The sequence below is a fragment of the Kogia breviceps genome, chromosome 8, assembly GCF_026419965.1.
Source record: "Kogia breviceps isolate mKogBre1 chromosome 8, mKogBre1 haplotype 1, whole genome shotgun sequence".
Taxonomy (NCBI): Eukaryota; Metazoa; Chordata; class Mammalia; order Artiodactyla; family Physeteridae; genus Kogia; species Kogia breviceps.
The window spans coordinates 103,946,468-103,970,445 of NC_081317.1; the positions used below are offsets into that span (position 1 = coordinate 103,946,468).

General features: G+C 52.0%; 1 protein-coding gene across 1 annotated transcript in view; it reads right to left on the bottom strand.

Moving 5' to 3' along the window:
• LOXL2 (lysyl oxidase like 2) overlaps nucleotides 1-23,978 on the bottom strand; it is a 98,716-nt gene that overhangs the window by 31,637 nt on the left and 43,101 nt on the right. Inside the window, exons 4-6 of the mRNA XM_059072091.2 lie at nucleotides 16,065-16,276; nucleotides 8,187-8,409; nucleotides 4,730-4,913 (exon numbers count right to left, since the gene is read on the bottom strand). Of these exons, the coding sequence (XP_058928074.1) occupies nucleotides 4,730-4,913; nucleotides 8,187-8,409; nucleotides 16,065-16,276 (619 nt within the window). The remainder of the gene's footprint in view (nucleotides 1-4,729; nucleotides 4,914-8,186; nucleotides 8,410-16,064; nucleotides 16,277-23,978) is intronic.

Genomic DNA, 23,978 nt, shown 5'->3' on the forward strand with positions numbered 1-23,978 from the left:
TTTATCACAGACAAGCAATCCTTCACCATGTTCTGTTCGCTCCCCCCAAATCTCCGTGCTTTTCATTTCTGCCACCACGACACTCATCCAACCCTGTCATCTCCCGGTAGGACGAATGAAATAGCCTCTAGTCTCCCTCCGGCTTTCTCAGTCCAAAATATTTGCCATGCACGGCCCAAGAGATTTTTTAATGCACGTGGAATCATGTCACCCCCAGTCTTAAACCCCCTGTGATGGCTTCTCACTGCACTTCAGGGTAAAATCCAGTCCCCAAACGGTCCAACCAGGGATAGGCCTCCACTTAGCGTTCCAGCCCTGCCTGTTCGGCCACACCAGTCTCCCTTTGGCTGTTCCATTGAGCCAAGCATTTCCCTCTGCCTGGACCTTCTTCCTCCCTCTCCTCAGCAGCGAACTCCTGCTCATCCTTCAGGGCTCAGCTTTGATGCCGCTTCGATGGACAGCCTTTCTGAGCCGCCTCTAAGCTGTGTCCCCTCGGGTAGCCTCCTCTGAGCTTCACATTGCTTCACACTGCACTCATGCCTCCCTGTTCAATGTCTGTCTGCTTCCCCACTGGCTTGGAGGCCCCACGAGGGCAGTCACTATGTCTGTGTGCCTTGTGAACTCCCAACAAGAGCCTGGCAAATAGGAAGTGTTGCAAGCAGCATCTGAATGGATGTCCTTGACTTCACTAAGTCCCTGCTGATGTCAGTCTCTGTGCCAGGTGTTGGGGACTCACAGAGGAATTAAGGCAGGCCCTGCCACGACAAGCACACAGTTAGTGGCCTGGGGGAGGCAGACACTTACACAAAGACTTGTAATATCGTGTGGCAAATGATAAAGATGGAGGTGACTTCCTGTGCTTTGGAGTCCAAAGGAGGGACCCTTGGCTCTTGGTTTCTGGAGACACCTGGTATCTAGGCTCACTGAGCCCAGAAATTAACTTCCAGGAGCAACCCACTGTGACAGGTAAGAGCCAAGTTTCCATTTCCTTGGAAATTCATAAATGATGAAGCTTCCAATTCCTTGGAATTTTATAAAATTTATAAAAACACATCAGTCACTATGGCTGGAAATATCCAAGGACTCAGAGCGGAAAGGCTATGCAAAATACAGATCCCCAACAGAGACTGAAGCAAGCAGGGCTACAGCTCATGAATTAAGATGGGCTCCGAAACACAGAGCAACCTTGGATTTGAGTATCCGGTTAGAGCAGTGGCTTGTTTGATGATTGTGAGGATAGTGATGATGGTGATAATGGCAATGATGACAGTGATGATGGTACTGGTGGTAATGATGATGGTGTTGGTGATGGTGATGATGGTGGTGATGGTGATGATGATGATGGTGATTGTGATGATGGTGGTGATGGTGATGATGGTGGTGATGGTGATGATGGTGATTGTGATGATGGTGGTGATGGTGATGATGATGATGGTGATGATGGTGATGATGGTGGTGATGGTGATGATGATGATGGTGATGGTGGTGATGATGGTGGTGATGGTGATGGTGGTGATGGTGATGATGATGATGATGATGGTGATGGAGATGGTACCTAATATTTTTTGAGCACTATGTGTTGGAGTCTGTCCTAAACATATTGTTTATATTAACTCATTTAATCACCCCAACAAAATGGTCCCCACAGGGGACCAAAGATTAAGTAACTGGGCTGATGGAGGAACCAGTATTCAAACCAGGAAGTCTGACCCCACAGCACGATCTTCCTGAGTTTCTGAAGCTCATTCAGGAGAGTCAGGAGAGGAAACCCTAGGCTGGAAAAGAGCAGAAGGTTGCTCTGGGAAAGAGCTGAGCTGTTGGAAGCGCCTATGTTCCCCTTCATCTAGGGGTGCTGCCTCTGCCTCCTGCCCCATGACACCCCTCCTCCTTTCTGCCCATCTAAGCAGAGGCCTGCCTTCAAGGATCACTGTGAATGTTATAAAGGTAAGCATTGTTTCCAGAGCCTTATGTTTCGGCTTTACTTGCATGTGCTGTCAGTTTTGCTGATGGGCGGTTTCAAGCAAAAGGGTTTGAAAGGCACTGCTCTGGAGCTGCCCCATCCAGCGCAGCAGCTGCCACCTCGCTGAGCACTTGGAGTGTGGCCAGTCCAGACCAAGATGGGCTGTAAGTGCAAAACGCATCCTGCATTTCAGAGAGTCAGTACCCTACCTGTGAACTATCGCATCAAGAGCATTTATATTGATTACATGTTGAAATCATAATATTTTGGAAATATTATATATAATATTAAGGAAAATAGATTATGAAAATGAATTTCATCTGTTTCTTTTTATTTGTTCTTTACGTGGCTACTAGAAAATATGGCTCCCATTATATGTCTGTTGGACAGCGTGGGTCTGGAGTGTTGGAACTTCTCTACCAAATGTTTGTTCAGCTCGCCCTACTTATGCAACTGGAATTAATTAATTAATTCACTCCTTTTTTTTTTTTTTTTTTTTTTTGGCCACACCGCGAGGCTTGTGGGATCTTTTAGTTCCCCGACCAGGGGTCCAACCCGTGCCCCCTGCAGTGGAAGTGCAGAGTCCTAACCACTGGACTGCCAGGGAAGTCCCTCATTCATTCATTCTTGATAAAATGAATGTCTCCAGAGCACTATGAACCAGGCATGGTGGGAGCCAGTTGTGTGAACAGGCAGCTGGAGTTCAGATGTGTACAGGGGATCTCAGAACACAAAGCACACTGCCTGACTCTGACCTAACATCCATGATGGTGATAAGAGCAGGTCTCAGAATCCCGGGAGGCTGGACAGACAGAACCTCAGACACCGTGAATCCACTGAAGGATCTGAGACCCAGAAGGTTGCTCAAGCTCACCGAGCATGCAGGTGGCAGGGCCAGGACCAGGACTCAGACTGGCCGCCCCTCAGCACTTGCCCTTTCACTGCCCTCGCCGTGGGTGTGGTAACTTGGTCCACCAGCTAGAGGCAGGGCTGAGGATGGACCCTGACTGCTCTGTGGCTTGACATCAAATGTGGACTTTTCCCTTTCTGTCTACCAGAGTTGACCTGCCCAATGTGGCAGAAGATGATAAATCACCCAATGGTTCTTTCAAAGACAGCACTGAAAATGCCAAATGTCTCTTTCTCCCAGAGTTCCGTGGGCCCTGGGAAAATTTTGGCTGCTCTGGGCAATTAAATAATTAGGTCAAATAGCACACGCCCATGATAAATGGAATGTTTATGTCATCCGGTGCTTGTTTCTTCCTCTGAATGAGTGGTCTTTGTCCTGTAGGCCTGGGGAGACCACAAACCAACACATTAGCCAACTAGTACAATGGACTGTGGGAATATTCGAGATCCAAGGGAACCGCAAAGAGCTCACCACGACAGGGGAGGAGAAAGATTGTCACTGGGGTCACTGACGGCTGGCACGAAGCAACGCTGTAGTCCACCCTAGACCCTCAAACTTCAATAGACCCTAGGAAGCTTGCAGCGATTGGAGGTAGAGATGCTCTGAATGTGAGCAGATATAGACAGGTGGGTAGAAGGGAGAAGCCCACATCTGAGAGTTAGAAGACTTGAGTTTCAATCTTTCTCTGCCACTAACTATAGGTGTGGCCTCAGGCTCGCTCTCCAGAGCCTCAGATTCCTCATCTGTTGTATGAGATGAACTCTGAGTTCTTCTGTAGCAGCGCCATCTATGATTCCAAGACTTGTCTCTCGGGTCCACTGCGCTGTTATTTCCTCCAGGTTGTGGCCAATGACCTGACCATACTCCTTTCTGTGGGGTGATGGTGTTATTTCTGACAGTGTGGAAACATCCTCTCCTCACGGGATAGGACACTCTCCTCCCTCCCCACCCCCTCCCAACCACGGCAGCCCCCGGTCTGCAGCAGCCTCCCTGAGGGTCAACACTGAAAATGTTCCTGCGGATGACTGGTTTCCTTTGCTCAACACACAAAGTCCCCCTGGGTGGTGGGGCGGGAGGGGAGCGCTGGACGCTCGCTGGGCTGCAGAGTCTGTTTGGGGCAAAGACTCCACCCTCTGCAGGACCAGGGCTGGCACAGAGCAGTGGTCTTCATGGGGGTCGGGTGGGGAAGTTATCTGTTGTGTTGCCATGTCATGTTTACAACATTCCTCTCAACAGGGTGACCTGCTTGAAAGCCTCCTATACTCTTGTTCTGTGCTCAAAGGAAAGATTTGTTTGAGACACTTAATAAAAACCAGGCCCCTTCTTTTGTTAGCATCTCATGACATTGGGAGCAGGGCGTCCTGTTCCCAGTCTCTGGCGGCAGGGAGAGAATGTTTGCGGTGCTAACTCGGGGTGGAAAAGTAAGATGACATTCAGGGTTCTTTTGGGCCGGGGGTGGTCCATAGCCTCTTGAATTCTGAGGTCTTCTCCTGGGGGAAGGACCTGGAAATTCCAGTTTTCTCAGTGGGGCTGTGGGGAGCGCTGGGTTAGGAGTTGGGTAGACCTCTGTTAGAATATTCATTGGGTGCTAATATGTTGTCTCATCTTGGTCGTTTACTTCCTTCTCTGGGTCTCAGCTTCCAAATCCATAAAATGGGCACTCAATATTCCCTAAGGCCCTTCCAGCTCCAACTGCCTGGGGAGAGGCCTGGGATTGTCTAATAGAGAGCAGCAGCTGCTGGAGGGAGGAGGCAAAGCAAGAAGAGCCTGGGAAGGATGAGGCCAGCCAGCCCCGGCTGGGCTCCCCATGTGACACTTTCTGTGAAGAGAGGCCACAGAACGTCCTCCCCACGCCTTACCTTGCCCCAGCCGGGAGCCTGTGATGGCCTCTCTGGCGCTCCCGAAGCCCAGCTCTCTGCAGACCACGCTGGCGGACACCAGGTCCCACTTGTCGTCGCAGACGGTACCCCATTCTCCGTTCTTGAGCACCTCCACGCGGCCCTCCCCGACGTTGGCACCTCCTCTCAACCGCACCAGGGGTTGCTGAAGAGACACGTGGCCTTGCTGAGTGCAGCTCACGCCCCTCCTTTCCCAACCCCTCCCCACTCCAAACCCGGGCACCAGGCTAGGAGCTGACGGGTGCTCGACCTGTGTGTGTGCCCGCGGAGGGGTGGGGCCGCGCATGCTCACTCTGCGAGGTCGGCTCTGCTGTGCGCTCCCTTTGCAGCCTTCGTCCTGGACCACTGGGGAGCCCATCAGGGACCCTCATCAGCCCATCACCCCACCCCATACTTGCTCGAGGACCTTAACACCAACACTTCCCTCCAACCCCCCACTCCAGAACCTCAAGCTTCAGAGCTACAGAAAGAAGCTCCTACCCGCAAAGTCTGCAGATTCCAAATGGACCATAATTCTATCCTGCTTGTAACAGAGTGCTGTGGTCTAGCCCCGGGGGGGAGATTCCAGGGCGCTAAACGGACCACACCGCAAGGATCCTGCTCTGCAGGCCGATGAGAGGCAGGAGAGAGAAGACAGAGAGTGAGCGGGCGGGGCCCCACTGAGGCGGCCAAGACTTGGAGATGGGCCGTGGCAAGGGGATGGGGAGCCGCCCACTGGTCACGTCCGACATCGCTCCTGCAGCTGGGCTCATGACTAGTCACCACTCCAGCTCCTGCCAACCCGATTCTACTCCACGTCCAGATCAGCCCAGCTCTTCAGAAGATGCAGCCCCACCAGATACACAGAGAGAGTAGGTGGTTATAGTTTAGTTACGCCTACTTGCTCACTGACGGGCCGGAAGCCTTAATCACCTTATTTATGGGGCTTATTTAATTGCACAGGAGTAAGACCTACTCTCCACCAGCATCTTATTCCCGTTGGATTATACCTTACAAGGTGGGAGACGGGTCATTTGACTCCATCTGCCCACATACCCTGCTTTGCATCCGTTTCTGTGCATGCATGTGTGTGCGTGTGTGCGCGTGTGTGCATGTGTGTGCGTGTGTGTGTGTGTGTGCGCGTGCGTGTGCGTGCTGGGGCGGGGAACTCAGAAGGCTGTCAGCCCGGACTCCCTTCATCACACCCACTGATGGTCTGGACGAGGCAGGCCTGGTTGGAGGTGGTGGTTTTCAAGCATTAACATACAGCAGTCATCTCGCAACTCGAGGGCCAAGGCATCAGACAAGAGCCTGTGTCCCCGTCCTCCAGCCAAGCTCCCCACCTAGGTTCACAGACCTCAGGGACAGACCCTGGCACTAGAGGGAGAAGAAAAGAGGGACAGGAAGGGGTACAAAACCCACACTGGCTTCAAGAAACTTTTAGTCTAGCTTTAGAAAACACGAAAAATACAACTGCTGGCCGCAGCCCCTGACTGTCGTAGAACCGTGACCTCTCCCTTCCCCCATTTCCTTTCCCAAGCTCTCTAGCTGGATGTCAGGGTCCCCTTCCCATGCAGCGGACCATCCGTGACTCAAGCGTAAGGCAGAGTCCCAGATAACCTTACCCTATCTGGCAGAGGCCAGGCAGAGTCAGCTGGCCCTGGAGGAAAGAAAGAAACTAAGGGAAAATGTGATGTAAGCCTTGCTTGCTCTTTTTTTTTTTTTTTGAATTGGTTTGGTATGAACTTGATTCCTTTGCTTTCAACCACACAGTAAGAGGAATTCCAAAACAGTAGGACCTGGTATTCTGGATGACACATGAGGAAAGCTCAGAGGCTCAGGCTGAGGCTGTAGAAAGAATGTGGTTGTCAAATCCCGTGGCAGTGGGGGCGGGGGGGTGAGGGGCTGCAGGCATGCCTGTGTGGCCTGGCTGTACATGTGTGATGTGTGGTCAGGTCTGCGCAGTTTGGAGGCCCTGGTGAGGACTGAGGGGGACAGGGCTGGCTGCCGGCTGGAAGTGCCAGGAAGACACCCCAAAGAGTTCCCACACCCTCCGGTTGATGCCTGGGCTTGCTGTGTTCACTTCACTCCTTTTGTTTAAGGGTTCTTCTTTTGTCCAAATATGCCACCCCAGCCTGGGAGGGGGCACCCAGTGTGGCTTATCGGCTCCTGCCCGGGTTTCTCGCTTCCACTGGATGAGTGTTATCAGCCCCTGTCCAAGAGCAGGTCATTAGATGTTGATGGAGAGGAGAGATTGGAGAGGGCAGGGGGGTAGATAGGGGGAGAGACATGGAGAGGGGACAGGAGACACAAAATGAGGCTGCCTCGGCTTGGGGAGGGGTTGCTACTCCTGCCCTCCACCGCCTGGACCCGCCTGACACACCATCTGCCCCCATCAGAGTTTCCTCTCTCGTCTTACCCCTAATGCGATCGGAGCTGACTTGGAACCTGTCCTGGCCCAGGGGACCGATTCCCAAGTAATTAGGTTTCATCTGATACAGGGAATCTATCCCTCCTAAATGATTAGCTCTCTTTCCTACCCCTCCCCTCTGCTTTTCCCACCCACCGGCCCGTATTAGCAGTTTTCAGAGTATGCAAATCACAGAGACCTTTTGTGGATATATGAAAAGAGGAGCGTCGGAAATAGAAAAGCTGCCTAATGATTTTCAAGGGAAGACAGGATAGTGCACTTTCTCGTCTTCAGAGGATGTGTCAAGCCTGCCAATGGCTGGGATAGTTCGCTTGTCCTAAGGAATCAGTCACTTGAAGTGGGGATGTAATTGATGTGAACAGATGTACATTGACATCTCTTGAACACACCCACACGCACACACACTGGCTGGTTCACAAACGTATAACGTGATAACGGGTACAGATAACACAGACATGGTGATGGCACGTTTCCATTTACCATCACGGTGACAGCTTTTAAAAATTGTTACCCTTTCTGTTGCAGAATAAACCAAAACTTGTTGGCAAGTTGCTGATTTCACGTGCTTTTGACGGTTGGATCGTGTTTCCAAAGGCTCCAGGATGCTTGATTCCTCTGGGAATTGTGCGGGAGCCCCAGCTGGCCACTCGCACCCTTCATGCGGTCCACAGATAGCACGCGGAGCCTGTGACGTCAGTAATGAGTCACGTTCCTCTCCAGTGTATCTGTCCCCCACAGAGGGGACGCTGGCCTCAGAATAGAGCAGCAGTGGAAGGACAGGTAGGGGTGCTAATGATTAGGGGCAGTGGCTCAGCTTCTTGTCACACCCTAGAGGTGGCATCTATCGGAGAGGCTGGCCCTGACAGGTGTCCTCTGCCTTCCTGCCCTCTAGAAAAGTGGTCTGCATTTCCTTGCTCTCTCTTGGGGGGGGGGGTCCCTCTCTGCTCCCTTAACCACCAGACCTCCCCCTCAGGTGCCAAGTGGCCAAATCACCTGCCCCATCCTCACCTCTGGCTTGTAGGCTTTCCGGAATCGTGAGGGTCCATCAGGGCTGAAGACCTGGCCAGGCACACAACTCACCACGGCCGGCAGCCCATTCTCACAGGTGACATTCTTGACGGGGTCCAGCGACACCTGAGGGCCCAGCTTGCAGCTGGAGATGTGGGCCTCCGTGCCTGTGCAGTCCATGGAGAATGGCCAATAGCGCTGCTTCTTGCGGGCGGCAAACATTCTGCAGAAGGTAAGACGGGGCAGGTGACCAAGGCATCCTGGTGCCCACCCCTCCCTTCTGCCACAACTGGGCATTGGACCCCTGCCCGGGGCCAGCCATTGTGCCAGCTGCTGGGGAGCTGGTGGTGGGACCAGAGAGGCACGGTCCCTGCTCTTGGAGTTCAGTTCTGCTTCAGACAGAGCTCTGCAGGGTGCATCTGCCAGCCCTCACTGAGCCCTTGGTAATGCTGGGCCCACGCTGGGCACTGGGGAGTAGAACCCGGCAGGGCAGTGGTGGCCTCCTGCCCCCAGGGAGCTCACATTCTAGAAGACAAGGGACTAACTGAGTGTAGTGAGATAACACTAAAGCCTACAAATACAAAATGCAGAAAGGGATCTAAGAGAGACAAATACAATGGAATATTAGCCATGAAAAGAATGAAATATTGCCATTTGAAGCAACATGGATGGACCTAGAGATGATCATACTAAGTGAAGTAAGTCAGACAGAAAAAGACAGGATGATGGAAAAACCCAAACAAAATTTTTGGCCAACCCCATATTATATGGTATCACTTATACGTGGAATCTAAAAAAATAATGCAAATGAACTCATATACAAAACAGAAACAGACTCAACAGACATAGAAAACAGACTTATGGTTACCAAAGGGGAAAGGGGGGAGGGATAAATTACGATTTGAGATTAACAGATACACACGACTATATATAAAGTAGATAAAGAACAAGGACCTACTGTACAGCACAGGGAACTACATTCAATATGCTGTAATAACCTATAATGGAAAATAATCTTCAGTTTTATATGTATATATGAAGAAAAGTTATACATAAATATATATAGAAGAATATATATATAACTGAAGCACTTTGTTGTACACCTGAAACTAACACAATACTGTAAATCAACTATACTTCAATAGATAGATCAATCAATCAATCAATCAATCAATAAAAGAGATGGGACCCCTGGTCTCAGGAAACACCTCAGTCCTGGGCAATCAGAATGGTTGGTCACCCAAACTCCTCAGATATCTTCAACACGCTGTCTTGCTCCCCTTTGTTTCCCTGCCTTTATTTCCCTTTGTCAATGAGGAGGACAAGTTGAGTGTAAAACTCTCTCCCACTGACAGACAAAATTAAAGATGTGAATCCAATGAGAAGCAATGAGAACAGACTTAAATTACCCCCTCTGCTGAATCAAAGTAGACTTGGTTTCGTCATGGAAATTATAATGGTGATGAAACTCAGCCACAGACCACATCAAACCTTCACCCAGTTTGATCTGCTCTTCTTTTTCTAGTTTCTTAGAGTGAACGCTGATGTCACTGATTTGATACCTTTCTTCTTTTCCAATATAGGAGTATAAATTTCCCTCTAAGTACTACTTTAGCTATATTCCACATATTTTGAGATACTGTGTTTTCATTTTAATTCAGTCCAAAATACTTTTAAATTTACCTTTTGATTACTTTTATGACAGAAGGGTTATTTAGAACTGGGTATACAGTTTCCAATGCTTGGGGATTTTCTAGATATCTTTCTGTTATTGACTTCTAACATAATTCCATCATGTTCACAGAATATGCTTTGTATGACTTGAATCATTTTAAATTTATTGAGACATAATTTATGGTCCAGGCATATTTTATGTTCTAGCTAGGTTATGTTTTCTTTTAATGGGTACTTGAAAAAATTTTGCATATTGCTGTTGTTGAGTGAAGTGTTCTCTAAGAGCCAAACAGGTCAAATTGGGTGATAGCGTCGTTCAAGTCTTCTATATCCTTACTTGTTCTATAAATTATTGAGAGAGGAGAACTGAAATCACCAGCTATAATTGTGGATTTGTCTATTTCTCCTTGCAGTTCTGTCAGTTTTTACTTCATGTATTTTGAAGATCTGTTATTTGGTGCATAAACAGTTCAGATTGTTATGTCCTCTTGATGAGTTAACCCCTTTATCATTATTAAATTACCATCTTTAGACTTAAAAAAAAATTCTTCACCCAGGAGTCAGTGAGGCTGAGGTTGTCTCCATATCATATTCTAGGTAAGCTCTTAGCCTGCGTTGTGTGTTTTTATGGGGGTTTTTTTGGAAGGCAGAATATGGATCAAGGTGAGTCAACGTTTTTTCTAAAATGATAACCAACCAGTAAGTAATGAATTGGTTAACAGAAAGGTCACTGTGCCTCAGTTTCCCCGTCTCCAGATCAGACGTAGCAAAGGGATCTACTTCATCAGATTGTTAGGATGGTTAAATGAGTTAATTCTTATAAAGCACTTAACCACGGTGCCCAGCACTTGGAAGGGCTACCTAAGTGTCTATAAAATAAATAAATAAAAACTGTACTGGTTAAAGGAAAAAAAGAAAGATGAGAGAAGAGAGATGGTGGATGACTTCAAGGAAGAGTAGGTTTGAACCGGGCCTTGAATGATGGCGGGATTCGAGAAGGAGGAGGGCGGGGAGGACACCCTGTCCTCTCATGCTGTCCCAGGTCTTTGGGGTCTATGTGCTCATCCCTGACTGGCGGAATCCAGTGAGATGCCAGGGAGAGCCAGACTGCTCAGAGGAGGGGCCGCCCAGGGCAAGTTGGCCCCAGATGGGAAGAAGCAGGGTCCTGTCCCCGCTGGTCCAGCAGCCCTGGAGGTTTCTGCTTTGTCTCAGAGTGAATGGGATATGAACGAAGAGGAAGGAAAAACCCTACAGATGCTGCTGATATCTTTCCTTAATCAAAAATTGCTACTGGTAGTAATTCTACTGTACCTGTGGGTGCAATAACACAGAATCTTTGAAAATAAAAAGGACTATCTTAGGAGTTCCTTGGCGGTCCAGTGGTTAGGACTCGTGCTTTCACTGCCGTGGCCCAGGTTCAATCCCTGGTTAGGGAACTAAGATCCCGCAAGCCATGCGGAGAGCCCCCCCCCCCCCCCGCCCAATTTTATTTTTTTGAAAAAAGGACTGTCTTGGAAAATTCAGGATGTGTGCTCAGCATAGCTACAGACAGAGCACAGGACTACACAGGAGGACTGTTAATAATTCCAAGAGCCACTACCCCCTCCCCACTCCCTGGAAGGCCCCTGCACTTGGAAACACAACCTCCAGCTTCTTTCCCAGGACACTCCCACATCAGACTGGAGAACGCACTCGGTGGGGGGCGGTTACAGCTTGCTATGACACCCCTACCATTGGGCGAGCAAATACACCCAGGGGATGTCAGCTGCACAAGGAGTGGTCAGATCCCACTGGACTGGAACATCTTCTAGCTCCCAGATTTCCATGACCACAAGCTTCTCCCAGGAACAGATGTACTGAGCTCTAAATATAGAGCGAAGCACCCTCGGCAGACACAGAGCTGCTCCTCCCGCCCCAGACAGCCCCACTGCCCTCTTACATCAGCTCACAGGAACTCGCCTGTGATCCTCCACAGGCTTCCACCACCAGAGCCCCCCCCGACCCCCGTGATTCACTCCCGCAGGCCCCCCAGGATGCAGGATGCAGATACGGGGATGCAGATATGAGGCGCTGGGGAGGAGGCGTGGACAGCCCACTCCAGGCCTGCTGATTGGTGGGCGACTGGAGTTACAGGACAGCCATTGGCCAAGCGGGAAGCCTACTTAAGAAAGAGGTATCTAGCCCGATGGCTGGGTGGCTAGAAGAACACTGAGCTGAACTGATTCAACTAAAAAATGAGAAGTCCTCCTGGCTCTCCCCCAGCCAAGGAGGAAGCCAGACTTCGTAGGGATTCTGCCCGCTATGTGATTATGTCTATTCGAATCGTGCATTCTGGACCTAGGGAAATAACCACCGGATGGGTTCAGGGGCCCACTGGGCTCACTATGAGTGGACCTGAGGCCAAACTCCATCGATCACCTGACATCCATACTCTGACTGTGGGCCATAGGGATGTTTGGGACCCTGGAATCAGTGTCACTTCAGAGCCCGTGTCCAGTGGTTCCTGAAGGCTCTGATTATTTCCTTGTGCCCAACATACAGTGATCTTCTCCTCTGGAGAAAGCTGGGCCAATGATTAACAGGATACATTTTTGGCAGTATGCCACAGTCCTTCTTCAAGGGGACCTGGCCTCCTCTTCATTCAAGGCTTTCTGGGTCTGTAAACTGGCTCAAGTCTGGATACTGATTGAGAGGCGGGGCCTGTTTTTATGATTCAGGTTAGATTTTTGTTCTCTTGACCTAGAACTTCCCTGCTTTTACAGATCAAGGATTGAGTAGGGAATTCCCTGGCAGTCCAGTGGTTAGGAGTCGGCGCTCTCGCTGCCGAGGGCCAGGGTTCAATCCCTGGCCGGGGAAATAAAATTCCACAAGGCTCACGGTGTGCTCCCTGCCCAGAAAACGGAATTGAGGAGGCTTGCTATTTCACTTCTAGAAACACCACGATCCAGCCAACTAGATCAACTGGTCAATACCACAGGTCTGCTGGCCATTCAATAGCCACACCCACCCTGCCTTTGGCGTTGAATGCTGTGGCCTGGCCCCTGGCAACCCCGATCCCTGTGCAGCTCCCACCCTGAGGTCTGGCTTAGAGACAAGAGCAATCAGGGAGCTCTTAAGAACGCCAGGACTCCCCTCACAAACTTATTCCCCGTGGTCATGGCTAGAAGTCTGTCTTCTGGACCCTCCCGGGTGGGAGAGTAAGTCTTAGATGACAAATCCACTCCAACATTCCAGTCTCCCCAAGCCTCTGAACCCCTTTCTCTACATGAAACCAAAGTGGATCCGGCATTTCTATAATTTGCTGTGGAGGGCCTCCTTTTGGTCCCAACTCGCCAAAGCCTTAGAGCTCTTCCTAACTCGCAAGATGCAACATTAGATGCAGAATCTCTGCTCAGTAAGCTCGTATCAATAAATCAAGATCATTATTGCAATCCTGCTTTAAGAAAAAAAAAAAATGACTACAAAATGTTCCTGGCCCCGGGGATGGGGCCCTGAAACTTCAGCTTTATCAATTTCAAGGTATATGCACAGCTTCCCAGTCCAGCATAGAAGCCAGCCCATGGCAAAGCAGCCCTTGGTGAGAGCCCCTGACTTCCCTCTGGGGAGAGCCTGTGAGGGCAGAGGCCTCTGGGGGACCTGCAGGCAACCCCACTAGACTCTTCTGACTTGGCCAGGGGGGTCGAGGCTGGATGGCCAGCAGAGGTTCTGATGAAGAGCTGCAGTCCTGGCCTTGGGGATAATTCTGAGGCCACCAGACCAGCAGGTTAGCAGAGGAAGGCAGGGTGGAGAGGCCATAGATGCTGCCCAGGTGAATTTCCAAGGCTGCAAAGTCCCTTAGGGGCCTGGTGGATGCCTGGAGATTACTAACTCCACCCCAGATAGAATTACTTTGAAAACAATTTCCTTCCTGGGGCGAAGGGCCTCCCTGGGAGAGCACCTCACCTGCCTTGGGGGTGCGGTCAGCAACAGACAGGCTGCTGCAGAAAAGGTGAAAGGGAGGTGGGGAAAGATGCTACCAGAAGGCCCAGATGCAGGGACCATGAAGGGTGTGGCCCTTACTCTGGCTCCCAGGCCTCTGTTGTCCTCAGTCTCTGAGCAGGGCTCACAGATACCCCTGTCTCCAGGCCAGTGCTGCCCCGGCTCTCGGACTTAACCCAGCCAGCCGGTGGTGGTGGCGGCCTGTGCAGTGTGGCCAGGCCCCGCCTCTAGGGTGCAGCAGAGCAGGAGCAGGTCTGAGGGTGGAGGCAGCAGTGTGGAGAGCTCTCCCTGGAGCAGACCTGCCCGGGCTGCCCTGCATCTCTGGCAGGAGTGGCTTTGTGACCCCCCGACTCCACTGCCCTTCGGGCCTGGGTCTCCTCCTGTGCAGCCTGAGGGCTTGGGCCGGGTGACCTCGGAGGACCCCACATGCCCTGGGAGGCCCCGCTTTTCGCTAACAGCTTCCTCCTACCAGCTGCCATCTCAATCCCTAACAGCACCACTGAAGCATGGAAACTCTCCCCAACACGCTTTTCTCTTTGGGGGCCCAAATGTCAGCTGCGTTCCAGGGACTAACACAGCATGTCAAATACAAGCTGAGATGAAGAAGGTTTTAGCCTAGCCGCCCTCCCATGCCCCAGCCCCGCCCCTCTATACCATTTCCAGCGAGACGGCTGGACCAGGAGCTAGTTTCCAGTGTCTGCTAATCATCTCCCATCTCGGTGAGAGTACTGCTCACCTCCCACCACCCTGGATGCCTCCCAGACTTAGCAGCCTTTTTCCTACCTGCATCTGAAAAAGCAAAGCCACAGACACAGAGTAGGAGAAACAGGGAGGGGGTTTTCAAAGCCAGCTCGTGAGAGGATCATGTGCGGCCCAGCTGCCAAAACAGATCTGAGATCTGAGATCCTTCCTCAAAAGCCAGAAAAGGACTCCTCCGGTCCATCCACGGTTCTGGAGGTAGCTCTCAAATGCCCTCTGAACAAGCCACGTGTTGCCTGGCTTCAGGCGCCGCATCCTGCTCCGGGCAGGGCTCATGGCAGCCTTCCTGCTCCCGGGACTGGACTCAGACCTATGACAGGCTGGGCGCTCTGGTGGGTCCAGCAGGTAGGAGGCCTGTCAGGGGAGGGGATTTGCTTTTCTTGGCTCCAATGGGAAGGAAAAGCTGAGAAGGTGTCTCCAGGGAAGGAGCTGGCCAGCTGGAGGGACTTCTCCAAACTGTTTAGAAGATGGGGACCACCCTGCATGCCCCCATCCCACCCTGTGCAAACAGGAAGGTCTGGGCCATGTCTGAGGGCCGCTGGGGGGTGGAAATCACCACCGTGCTCACCCGCCCAGCCAGGCAACTTGCCTCCAAGCATTCACCCTCCTGGTGGACTGGGGGCTCTGGCCGGAGGCAGCCAGGACGAGCCCAGGGAGGGACGCAGCCTACGCTGACCCTAGGGATCCGGAAGAGGAGCTGGGGCTGGGACTCCTGTCTCCTGGCTTGGAAGGAAAGAGGTAGTGAGTCTACACTCTTGAAGAGTGTGGACCCTGTCGCTGGAGACCTGGGTTTGGATCCTGGATCTGCCACTTCCTAGGTTTCTTTCTTTTTTTTTTTTTTTTTTGGCCACGCCGCACGGCATGTGAGATCTTAGTTCCCCGACCAGGGATCAAATCCGTGCCCCCTGCAGTGGAAGCGCAGAGTCTTAATCACTGGACCGCCGAAGTCCCAGCCACTTCCGAGATTTAGAGATTTATCACCCCTCGCTGACTTCATTCCCTTAACTCTGAAACAGACCCTTGCTTCCTGGTGTTGTGAAGCTTAAGAGACTAAAACCAGAGCTGCCTGGCATGTAGTAAGCACTCAGTAAAGCCGATTATTATCCTTATTAGAGGAACTAGGAAGACCCCACGACCAGCCAATACACCAGCCTGTCCTGAGCTGAAAACCCTTCACTGGACACCCCCTCGGGCAAATTACTCTAAGTCTCCTTATGATCCACTCCTTTCCCCCCCTGGGAGATATTATCTTTGGAAATCCTAACAGCATTGCAAGATTTACTCGGCATGGATATAACCGAATCGAATCGATCGGTTTCTCAATTTCCTAACAGTTGCCGCAAGGTCCAGATTTCTCAGGATAATCACCTGCTGGGGAGACAGCAGCAGCCCAGGGCACTGCAGAGCTAACTCCACCACAAGGCAGGGCCAGAGCCCAGCCAGCTGCACTCTCCGCACCCTCCTTACTTGTACACTTTGGCGTTGTAGCTCTTCTCCCCAGGGAAGCCAAACATGCCGCAGACCACGCGGGAGTTCTTGGCCGTCCAGTGCCTGTCGCAGATCTGCTTCCATGTCTTGCCCTCCTTCACCTCCACGTAGCCCTCTGTCACCGGGATACGCTTGCGGTAGGCGGAGAGGATGGCTCGGATACGGATGTCCTCCACCTGGATGTTCATGTTCTGGGAGGGAGGAGGCATGGAAGGAGAGGGGTCACTTTCCTGGTCTGGCCGTGGAGAGGTGACGGCAGACTGGGCGCTCTGCTGGCCCCCCTGCCTCTCCCCTCGGGCCCTCGGGGGGCCCCTGGGCGCTCTCCGCGAGCACACAGCACGTGTGCGTGGGAGACAGTCTGGCCGAGGGGACTGGAGGAGGGGAGCTGGTGTGACCTGGGCGATCAGAGACTTGGAGGACCCCTATGCTCCTCCTCTGTCTTAGCAAAAACAGCAGAGGGCAGCAGCCTCCTGCAGGGATCTCAGAACGACAGCGGAAGAGAGACCGTGTTCCTTGAATTTCATGCTCTATAGTAAAAATAATCTGGCTGCTCGCGTTGTACTCCAAAGCATATGTGAGCATGCGTGGGAGTGAGTGTGTGCGTCTCCCCACTAATCCTTCAGCAAAACTGAAGTTGCAGGCAGATGAGCCTCAGACACCCTGAGGCTGGTGGGGCCGTCTTGCACACTACCTCATAGCCCCCAGGTTGGCAGTCTTTAGGGCGAAAATCCCAGGAGAGAAGGGGAGGGCTTGGAGAGAAGAGGGGGAGGGGAGCAGTGGTTGGTGTGCAGAGACCCAGGCCGGTCAAGCGGGGAGGGGCATCCTGGGGCCTGGGAGGTACGGATGCATGCACTCATTCAGCTGGGCAAAGGAAAGGAAAGGGAAGATTCGGAACGTCTTGAGGCCCTTGGAAAGGCCCCTCCTCAGCCCTATGCCCACCCTGTTTCTGCTGAGGCAGTGAGAGAAGAGGCAGGACCCTGCTGGGAGGACTTGGAGGAGGCTGTGGGTCGAGGGTGGGCTCCCCTCCCCAACCCCTGACCCTGAGCTGCAGTGTCCCTGCCCCAAGCCTACACCCGAGCCCGGGGGATTTGGTTGGATAAGGGGCCCCAAGAAGCCAGGGTGGGTGGAGGAACACGGGCCTACCTGGCATTTCCAGCGATACCTCTTACATTTTTCCAAGGCTCACGCAATCTGCCCTCAAACACTATGGAATCTCCAGAATCTCACTTCCAGCCCCTCTTTTTTCTCCCCAATAGAATGAGGTCGTTACAGCTACTGTCATCCCCATTTTCCAGATAAGAAAATTGGCTGACTCCAGTGATCTCCCCAAGACCACGTAGAGGCAGGGAGGGTCCGAGGTGCAGTGTGAGATGCTCTGGGAGCTGGGCCAGGTGGGGTTGGGCAGGGGTGCTGGCAGAAAGGAACCTGGAGACCGGAGTGCCCAAACCCCCGTCCGGCCAGGATGCAAATGAACCACAAGTTTGAACAGGACCATTATTTGGGTGCCCAGGGATTCAGGTCACCTTGCTACTGGCTTCAGGGTGCAAAGCCAGGGCCGTGCTTCCCCAGTCCTGTGAGGCAGCAGAAAGTACGTGGGCCGGGAGTGGTGGCATTTGGCCCTGGTTCCTTTCCATGCAGAGCGGAAGGAAAGCCGCCAGTGGCAGGATTATGTTTGCCCGCCTGCATCCTGGCTCCTTTACAGCCCCCATTCAGGCCACAGGACCCGTGCCACCAAGACACATGGATGGGGTGAGCAAGAAAGGGTCTGAGGTCTACACTGGCCCGTGGGCCAGCTCCGCCCTCTGTCCTCCCACCTCGGGAGGCCAGGCTGAAATTCCAGCATGTAAGGAACACGTGAGACCCAGAAGGAAAGTTATCGCTGTGGCATCAGCCCTGCGGCTTCACCGGGCAAGCAGGCTAGGCTGACTTTATTAAATTCACAGATCCTCCCCCGCCCTGCCCTCCTCCGTTTCCCCTCACCCCTGGCCTCTCTCCCTGCCACCGACCCGCCCCGCCCCTGTAGAGCATCAGAGCAACCTCACTAAGGGAAGATAAGGAGAGTGAACCCAGAGGGAGGAAGGCCTGGGGGCGGTGGGGGGTAACGGGTTGGCGCTCAGCAGACCCTGGTCTTGATGCAGGTCAGCATCCCCTCAGCGGAAGTATGACTGGTGGACAAGCCCGGTGGGCTCTCGGATGTGGGAAATGAGGCTCAAAGAAGAGAAAGCGCTAGAACAGATGTCACTGCCCTTGTTCTCCCACTGACTCACTGCATGTGACTGTGTGTGTCTGAGTGTCACGAGTATGTCTGTGCGTGTGTCTCTGCACGTGTCTGTGCGTCTGCCTATGTGTCTCTGTGGGAGCGCACTGCTCGTGTGTGTCCGTGTGCAGGATGATGTGCGAGTGACAGGGCTGTGTGTCCGTGCGCTGTGTGGAGTGCATGTCTGTGCATCTATGTGGTGGAGGAGGATGCAGAGAGTTTTCCTCCAAAGCCCTGGGAGAGCAGTCAGGCAAGCTCCACATTTGTCCTTCCTTCTCCTCTTCTCCCTCCACAGAACCAATTCCTTCCCATCCTCTTGGGCTCAAATCCACCTCATTCGTTCATTCATTCCAGAAAATACAGTCTCTCACCTCCATGGGCCCTGCCAGCCTCTTCCTTACGCCCCAATCCTGGGGCCGTCTGCTCTGATGGAGGCTCTCATTTATCAAACACGAGCCAATTACACGCCAGGCTCTGCACTCAGAACTTTACATTCATTCCCTTCCTCAATTCCCATGACAACCGGCGAGAGGGCCAATGGTATGCCCGGGCTACAGGTGAAAAACGAGGAAACTTGGTGACGTTTTGCACCTTCTCCAAGTTCACAGAGCCAGTAAGTAGATAAACAAGGATGACAACCAAATTCTGACTCCAAGCCCGTGCCTCAGGCTCGTAACCCCGCGCCTCTGAACGGTCCTCACCCTCCCGCCCTCGCCCCATCCCTTGCCCGGTACTGAGCTGTCCCACACGGGGCAGGGCCTGGGGCTCAGCCTTCTGGGGGGCCCCCTTCGGGCTCTGCCCATTCCAAGTCCATATGTGAAGTCCACCCTGCGACCCGCCCGGAGGAGCCGTGAGTCAGGCCAGAGTGTACGCGAGGGGAGAGAGCCACCTCCCAGCTGCCCTTGGCCTCGGGCCAGGCGGTGGCAGGGAAACCCTCCATGGCACACATTCAGGGGTTGCTGCTGGCTAAGGAGCTCACCTGGACTGCTCAGAGACCTCTGTGTAGGAAAACACACACGTATGCGCATAACGGCCCTCCTGACCTCACTGCTGTGGAATTCCTTCCATAACCGCAAGTGTTAGGACTTTTTTTTCCCCCAGAGTTCAACTTCAAAACAGAAGTGAAGATTTGAAACACTAAAACATATACACATTTTTCTTTTCTAACTAAAATCTCTCTACACTTGTGAGTTTTACATTAAGCCCAATAGCCCAGAAGCCAGCAATGCACCTGGCACTTTTTAAAATTCAAATGAAAGTCTGAATGCTGGTCCTCTTGCCTGAGACAATGGTTCACTGGGCTCTCCAAAAGGCTTGCCTGCAAGGAATTCACAGAACCTTCTTGACCTGTCCTACTCAAAACTCATCATATCCCCGGGGGCGGGGGGGGGGGTAATTATCACCAGCTTCCAAAGGGGAAAATAAAGGTGCCTTGAGGCCATGCCCTGCCCTGCCTTAACTAGTGGGTTGGTGGAAAGAAGGGCCAGGGAAGAAGTACCAGGGCTGGTCTCCCAGTCTTGTGCTTGAATGGCTTTTCACATTTGCCGCATCTGTGAATGACCTGCAAATTCCACAACGTGACAGCCTGGGGCTGTCGCCAATGAGGAAAAAACCACCAGTTTTGAAAGGCTAGTTGGAGACTGCATCGGGGAAAGATACAGGGGGAGGCAAGGCAAGCAAGCAAGCCTCTAAGAATGCACTTCACAATTTCTCTGAAAGTCAGCACTGAGCTCATGGCCTCCCGGGGAGGGCACGTTTGCAAGGGCCAGATCTTAGCCCTACGATCCCCCTTCCTTCCCTCTAGAAGTCATAATTTAATTACATAATTAATTACATAACTTATCAGCCCAGGCCTTCCCACCTGAGAAGTCATCCTTGGAGTGGTGTCGGCTGAGACCACCATGGTGGAGATAGACTAGTCCGCCATCATCCCAACTAGAACACGTGACTGACTGTTCAGCGCCGCACAATTGCGGCTCACTTAGCAAGCTCCTTCCCAATACGGCTAACAGCTTCCTGCATCTTGCTCTCAAAGCCCTTAGCTTTATTTATTTGGCTATTTTGAAAAACCGGCCTTCCAGATAGAGATCCGCTTTCCCAGGTGCCATCTTGGCACCTTCCCCAGCACCTCAAACCAGACGCACCCAGGATGCCCTCGGTCTTTCCTTCATGTAGGCTGGAAGGTGACGCCCTTCCAGCCTGCAGTCCTCAAGCCTCGCATGCTTTTCTGTTTCCTCTCTCTTCCTCACCCTTAGGGCCCATTCTGCCCCAGAAGTGCTTTTCCTACCCTTCAGTCACCTTCTCACTCCTGCTTCTATTGTCCAGGCAGGTATGTAGTGGAAGTAAGAGAAGAGTGTCACAATTCTGTCATTTCACGGGACCCTGTATCTCTCCCCGGTCCGGATGAATGGCTGACCCAGTCCATCGCACACGTGGCTGGCATATCCATCCAGCTGACCGCTGTGCATCTGTGGGTTTGGCTCAAAACCTTCCCGTGGCTCCCCCAGGGCTTATGTTCCTAGTCAAGAGCCTTCCTGATAGGACCCACCTCAACCCCTCTGTGCCTTTTTTCCAGACTCAAGATGCCAGGCTGACATCACTTTTTTAACCCCAGCATCAAGCTGCTCCCTGCAATCCTTTTTTTCCTTCCTCTCTACCTATCAGAATCCTCCTGACCTTCAGGAACAATCTGGTTCATTCAATCGTTTGAAAAATACCTGTTGAGGGCTGTGACATCCCAGGACGTCCCTCCCCCAAATAGCTCATCCACATAGATTCGACTTCTTTATTCCTCTAACATTTGCTTTTCCCTCAATTCATTCTTGGCTTATACTGACTACCTTGTACTATCTATCTTTTCATTTTGCCACCTCATTGGACTGTGAGTCTCTCAAGGACAGAACTGTGCTTTATTCATTCTTGTATCCCCCACGGCAACGAGTGCCAGACACGAGACATCGTGGGTCCTCACATATTCTTGGAACAAACTCATAATCATTTAAAAAAATCCAGTTACAGGAATTCAGCTTAACTAGAAATGTTGAGCTCTCCAGCCAAAAATGTAATAAAGACTCCCTTTATTCTTGGTTTAATGCAAAATAAACAGAGAGGCTTGCCTTTTTTCACAGCATAAGCGCTGCTTGTGTGACTTACCGATGGACAAGGAGATTGTCTGCCCTTTATCCATGCGACCTCTTGTCATGTGAGCTATTTAACACCCTCCCCTTTCCCCTTGAAATCTGAGGCTAATAAATAGTTATGAACTGAATTAAAAGCTGATCTGACCCTCAGCACACATTTAGATGGTTTAGCTATGTGGGTATCATCTGTAAACAGTACAAGACATGTTGTACTGGAAGAAGCTGGCTACACTGTAATTATCCCCTTTTGATGATCCGATCAGAAATTCACAGCCTAAGAAACTGCTGGGAATATTCTCTAGCCAGTGATTCCTACCGAGCTACACAGATGAAAGGGAAGGGGGAAGGCAGTGCAGGGATCGCTGTTGCTCGGCTCTTTGTGATGGAGACCAGTCCAGGCAGAGGGGGTCAGGGTGGGAGCGCTTGAGAACTGAGGTCATGCTGAGGCACCGGAGGAAAAAGCCGGCAGTCAGTCTGGGCCCTCCTCCTATAAACCAAGAGCTTTGCAACGCTGCTTGGAGAGTCAAATGCTCTGTGTTTCATTTTCCAACCTGAAAGTAGTGGGGTGGGTAATAGAGGCTGCTTCTTTGGAGAACAGTCAAGACCTGCTGTCTGCAAGAAGCTGGCAGGACACCTGCGCCAGCAACCAGTGCCTCTGGCCCAGCAGGGGTGCTGAGGCCACAAACCCGGCAAGTCCGTGGGCCTGGCCAAACGGTCCGCCACGCTCCCGGGTAGGGGACCTGACCTGATGCTTCTCCTCCCATCACCATGGTGACAAAGTAATGACTTGGGAAATCGTCTTTCTCCACTATGGGACAGCAAATTTCGGGAGGGAAAGACTGTCCTTTCATTTCATCGATCCCTTGATTCCCAGGGCCCAGCATAGGGTCTGGTTCCCGATTAAAATGTAGTGGATGAGCGAACGAACAGCCACAGCATCCAGCTGCCTCAGCAACAGCCTCATGGGGCTGGGGCTGTGGGGGGAGTCGTTGTCGGTGACCCCTCCAGCATGGCTGAGGTGACTCGAATGAACCGCCTGGGCCCTTTGCCACCACCTTCACCCCAGTCACATCAGGAGCCCCCACCCTCAGAACAGATCTGCCCAACCAGGGCAGAGAGAGGCTTTCACCAGCCCAGCTCAAGCCCCTACTTCTTCCATAGAGCCTCCCTCCCACTAACCTCTCCCTTTCCAAACTGCCACAGAATTTACCATCCAATCCACACTGTTCAATGTTGGAGTACATACTGCCATTTATTTATTTCTTCTATAACAAATTATAAGGCTACTTATTCGTTGATTTCATCTAATGAGTGAGTATAACATTACTTATTTCTTTCAACTCGCAAGCAATTATAATATTTATAATTTTCAGAGGGCTGTGTGTACGGCGCCCCGGCCGGGGATAGGGTTCCCAGATCTGCCGGGATGTGCACAATTTCAAATATTCTGTTCTGTTAGCTGCATAAATGCCCTTTTGCTTTTCAGAAGCTGTGACCTACTTTTCATTGGGAAAACAGGTCACCCTAGAACTACTTCTCTTGTTCCCCTTGTGGTTGGTGGCTGGTGAGCCCAGACCACACAGAGGCTCTCAATAAATAGAATCATGGAATGTTAGCACCAGACAGGATCTAATACCTCTTCTTGCCCAAGCTCTCTGTGGGCTGGGAGAGAAAACCCAGGAGAGCTACACGTGATGGCCCAGCTTGACAGTTCGGCAAGTCTGGGGATTGAGATGCTGTGGGCTCCCATCGTGGCCCTTTACTCCCTTGCTGAAGGGTCTGACACAAACTGCCCACTTGCTACCACCTCTCCTCCTGCCACGGAGGGAAGCCGGCCAGCTACCCTGTGGCCTTCGGGGGAAGCAGGGCGATATTTAGCTTGGAGGGACCACCACCTTCTGAACTCCACAGAGATGAAAACAGACCCCCTTTCTTTAAACCACCCAGTTGTAACCTGCTGCACGACCTCTTGCGGGGGGGCAGGGGGGGGGTTGTCGAAACTCCTCGCTGGGAAGTGTTTGGACCTTTCTAGAGTTAATTACTCCCTTTCAGGCTCCATGCATCCACCCCTAAGAGACCCCCAGATGCTGGGGAGGTAAGGCTGCTGCTGAGGGGAAAACCTTGAAGCATCTGACAGCTAACTGTGCCTAATGAAAACCTGGACTTCTGGAATTTAAAAAATTCACAACAGCCTCCATCCCTGTGGTTAAGAGGAGAAGAAAGAGCTTTTTCAGGTCTCAGCGCCTCTCCAGAAGGAGGTGAGAGAGCAGACGGGAGGGGTACCGATTCTCCCCACCGTTGGAAGTGAATACCCTTCTCCTGGCTCCATCCTTATCCTCCCACTCCAGGTCCCTCCAGACTGCCTGGGCTGCCGGCTGTCACAAAGGAGAAATTGGGGCTCCGGGGCCACTCGGGGGATAGGCCACCCTTAAATCTCACAGCCGGGGGATTTCCAATCAATTCTGGGAACCTAACTCCTTTTGCAAAAGGGCCTTT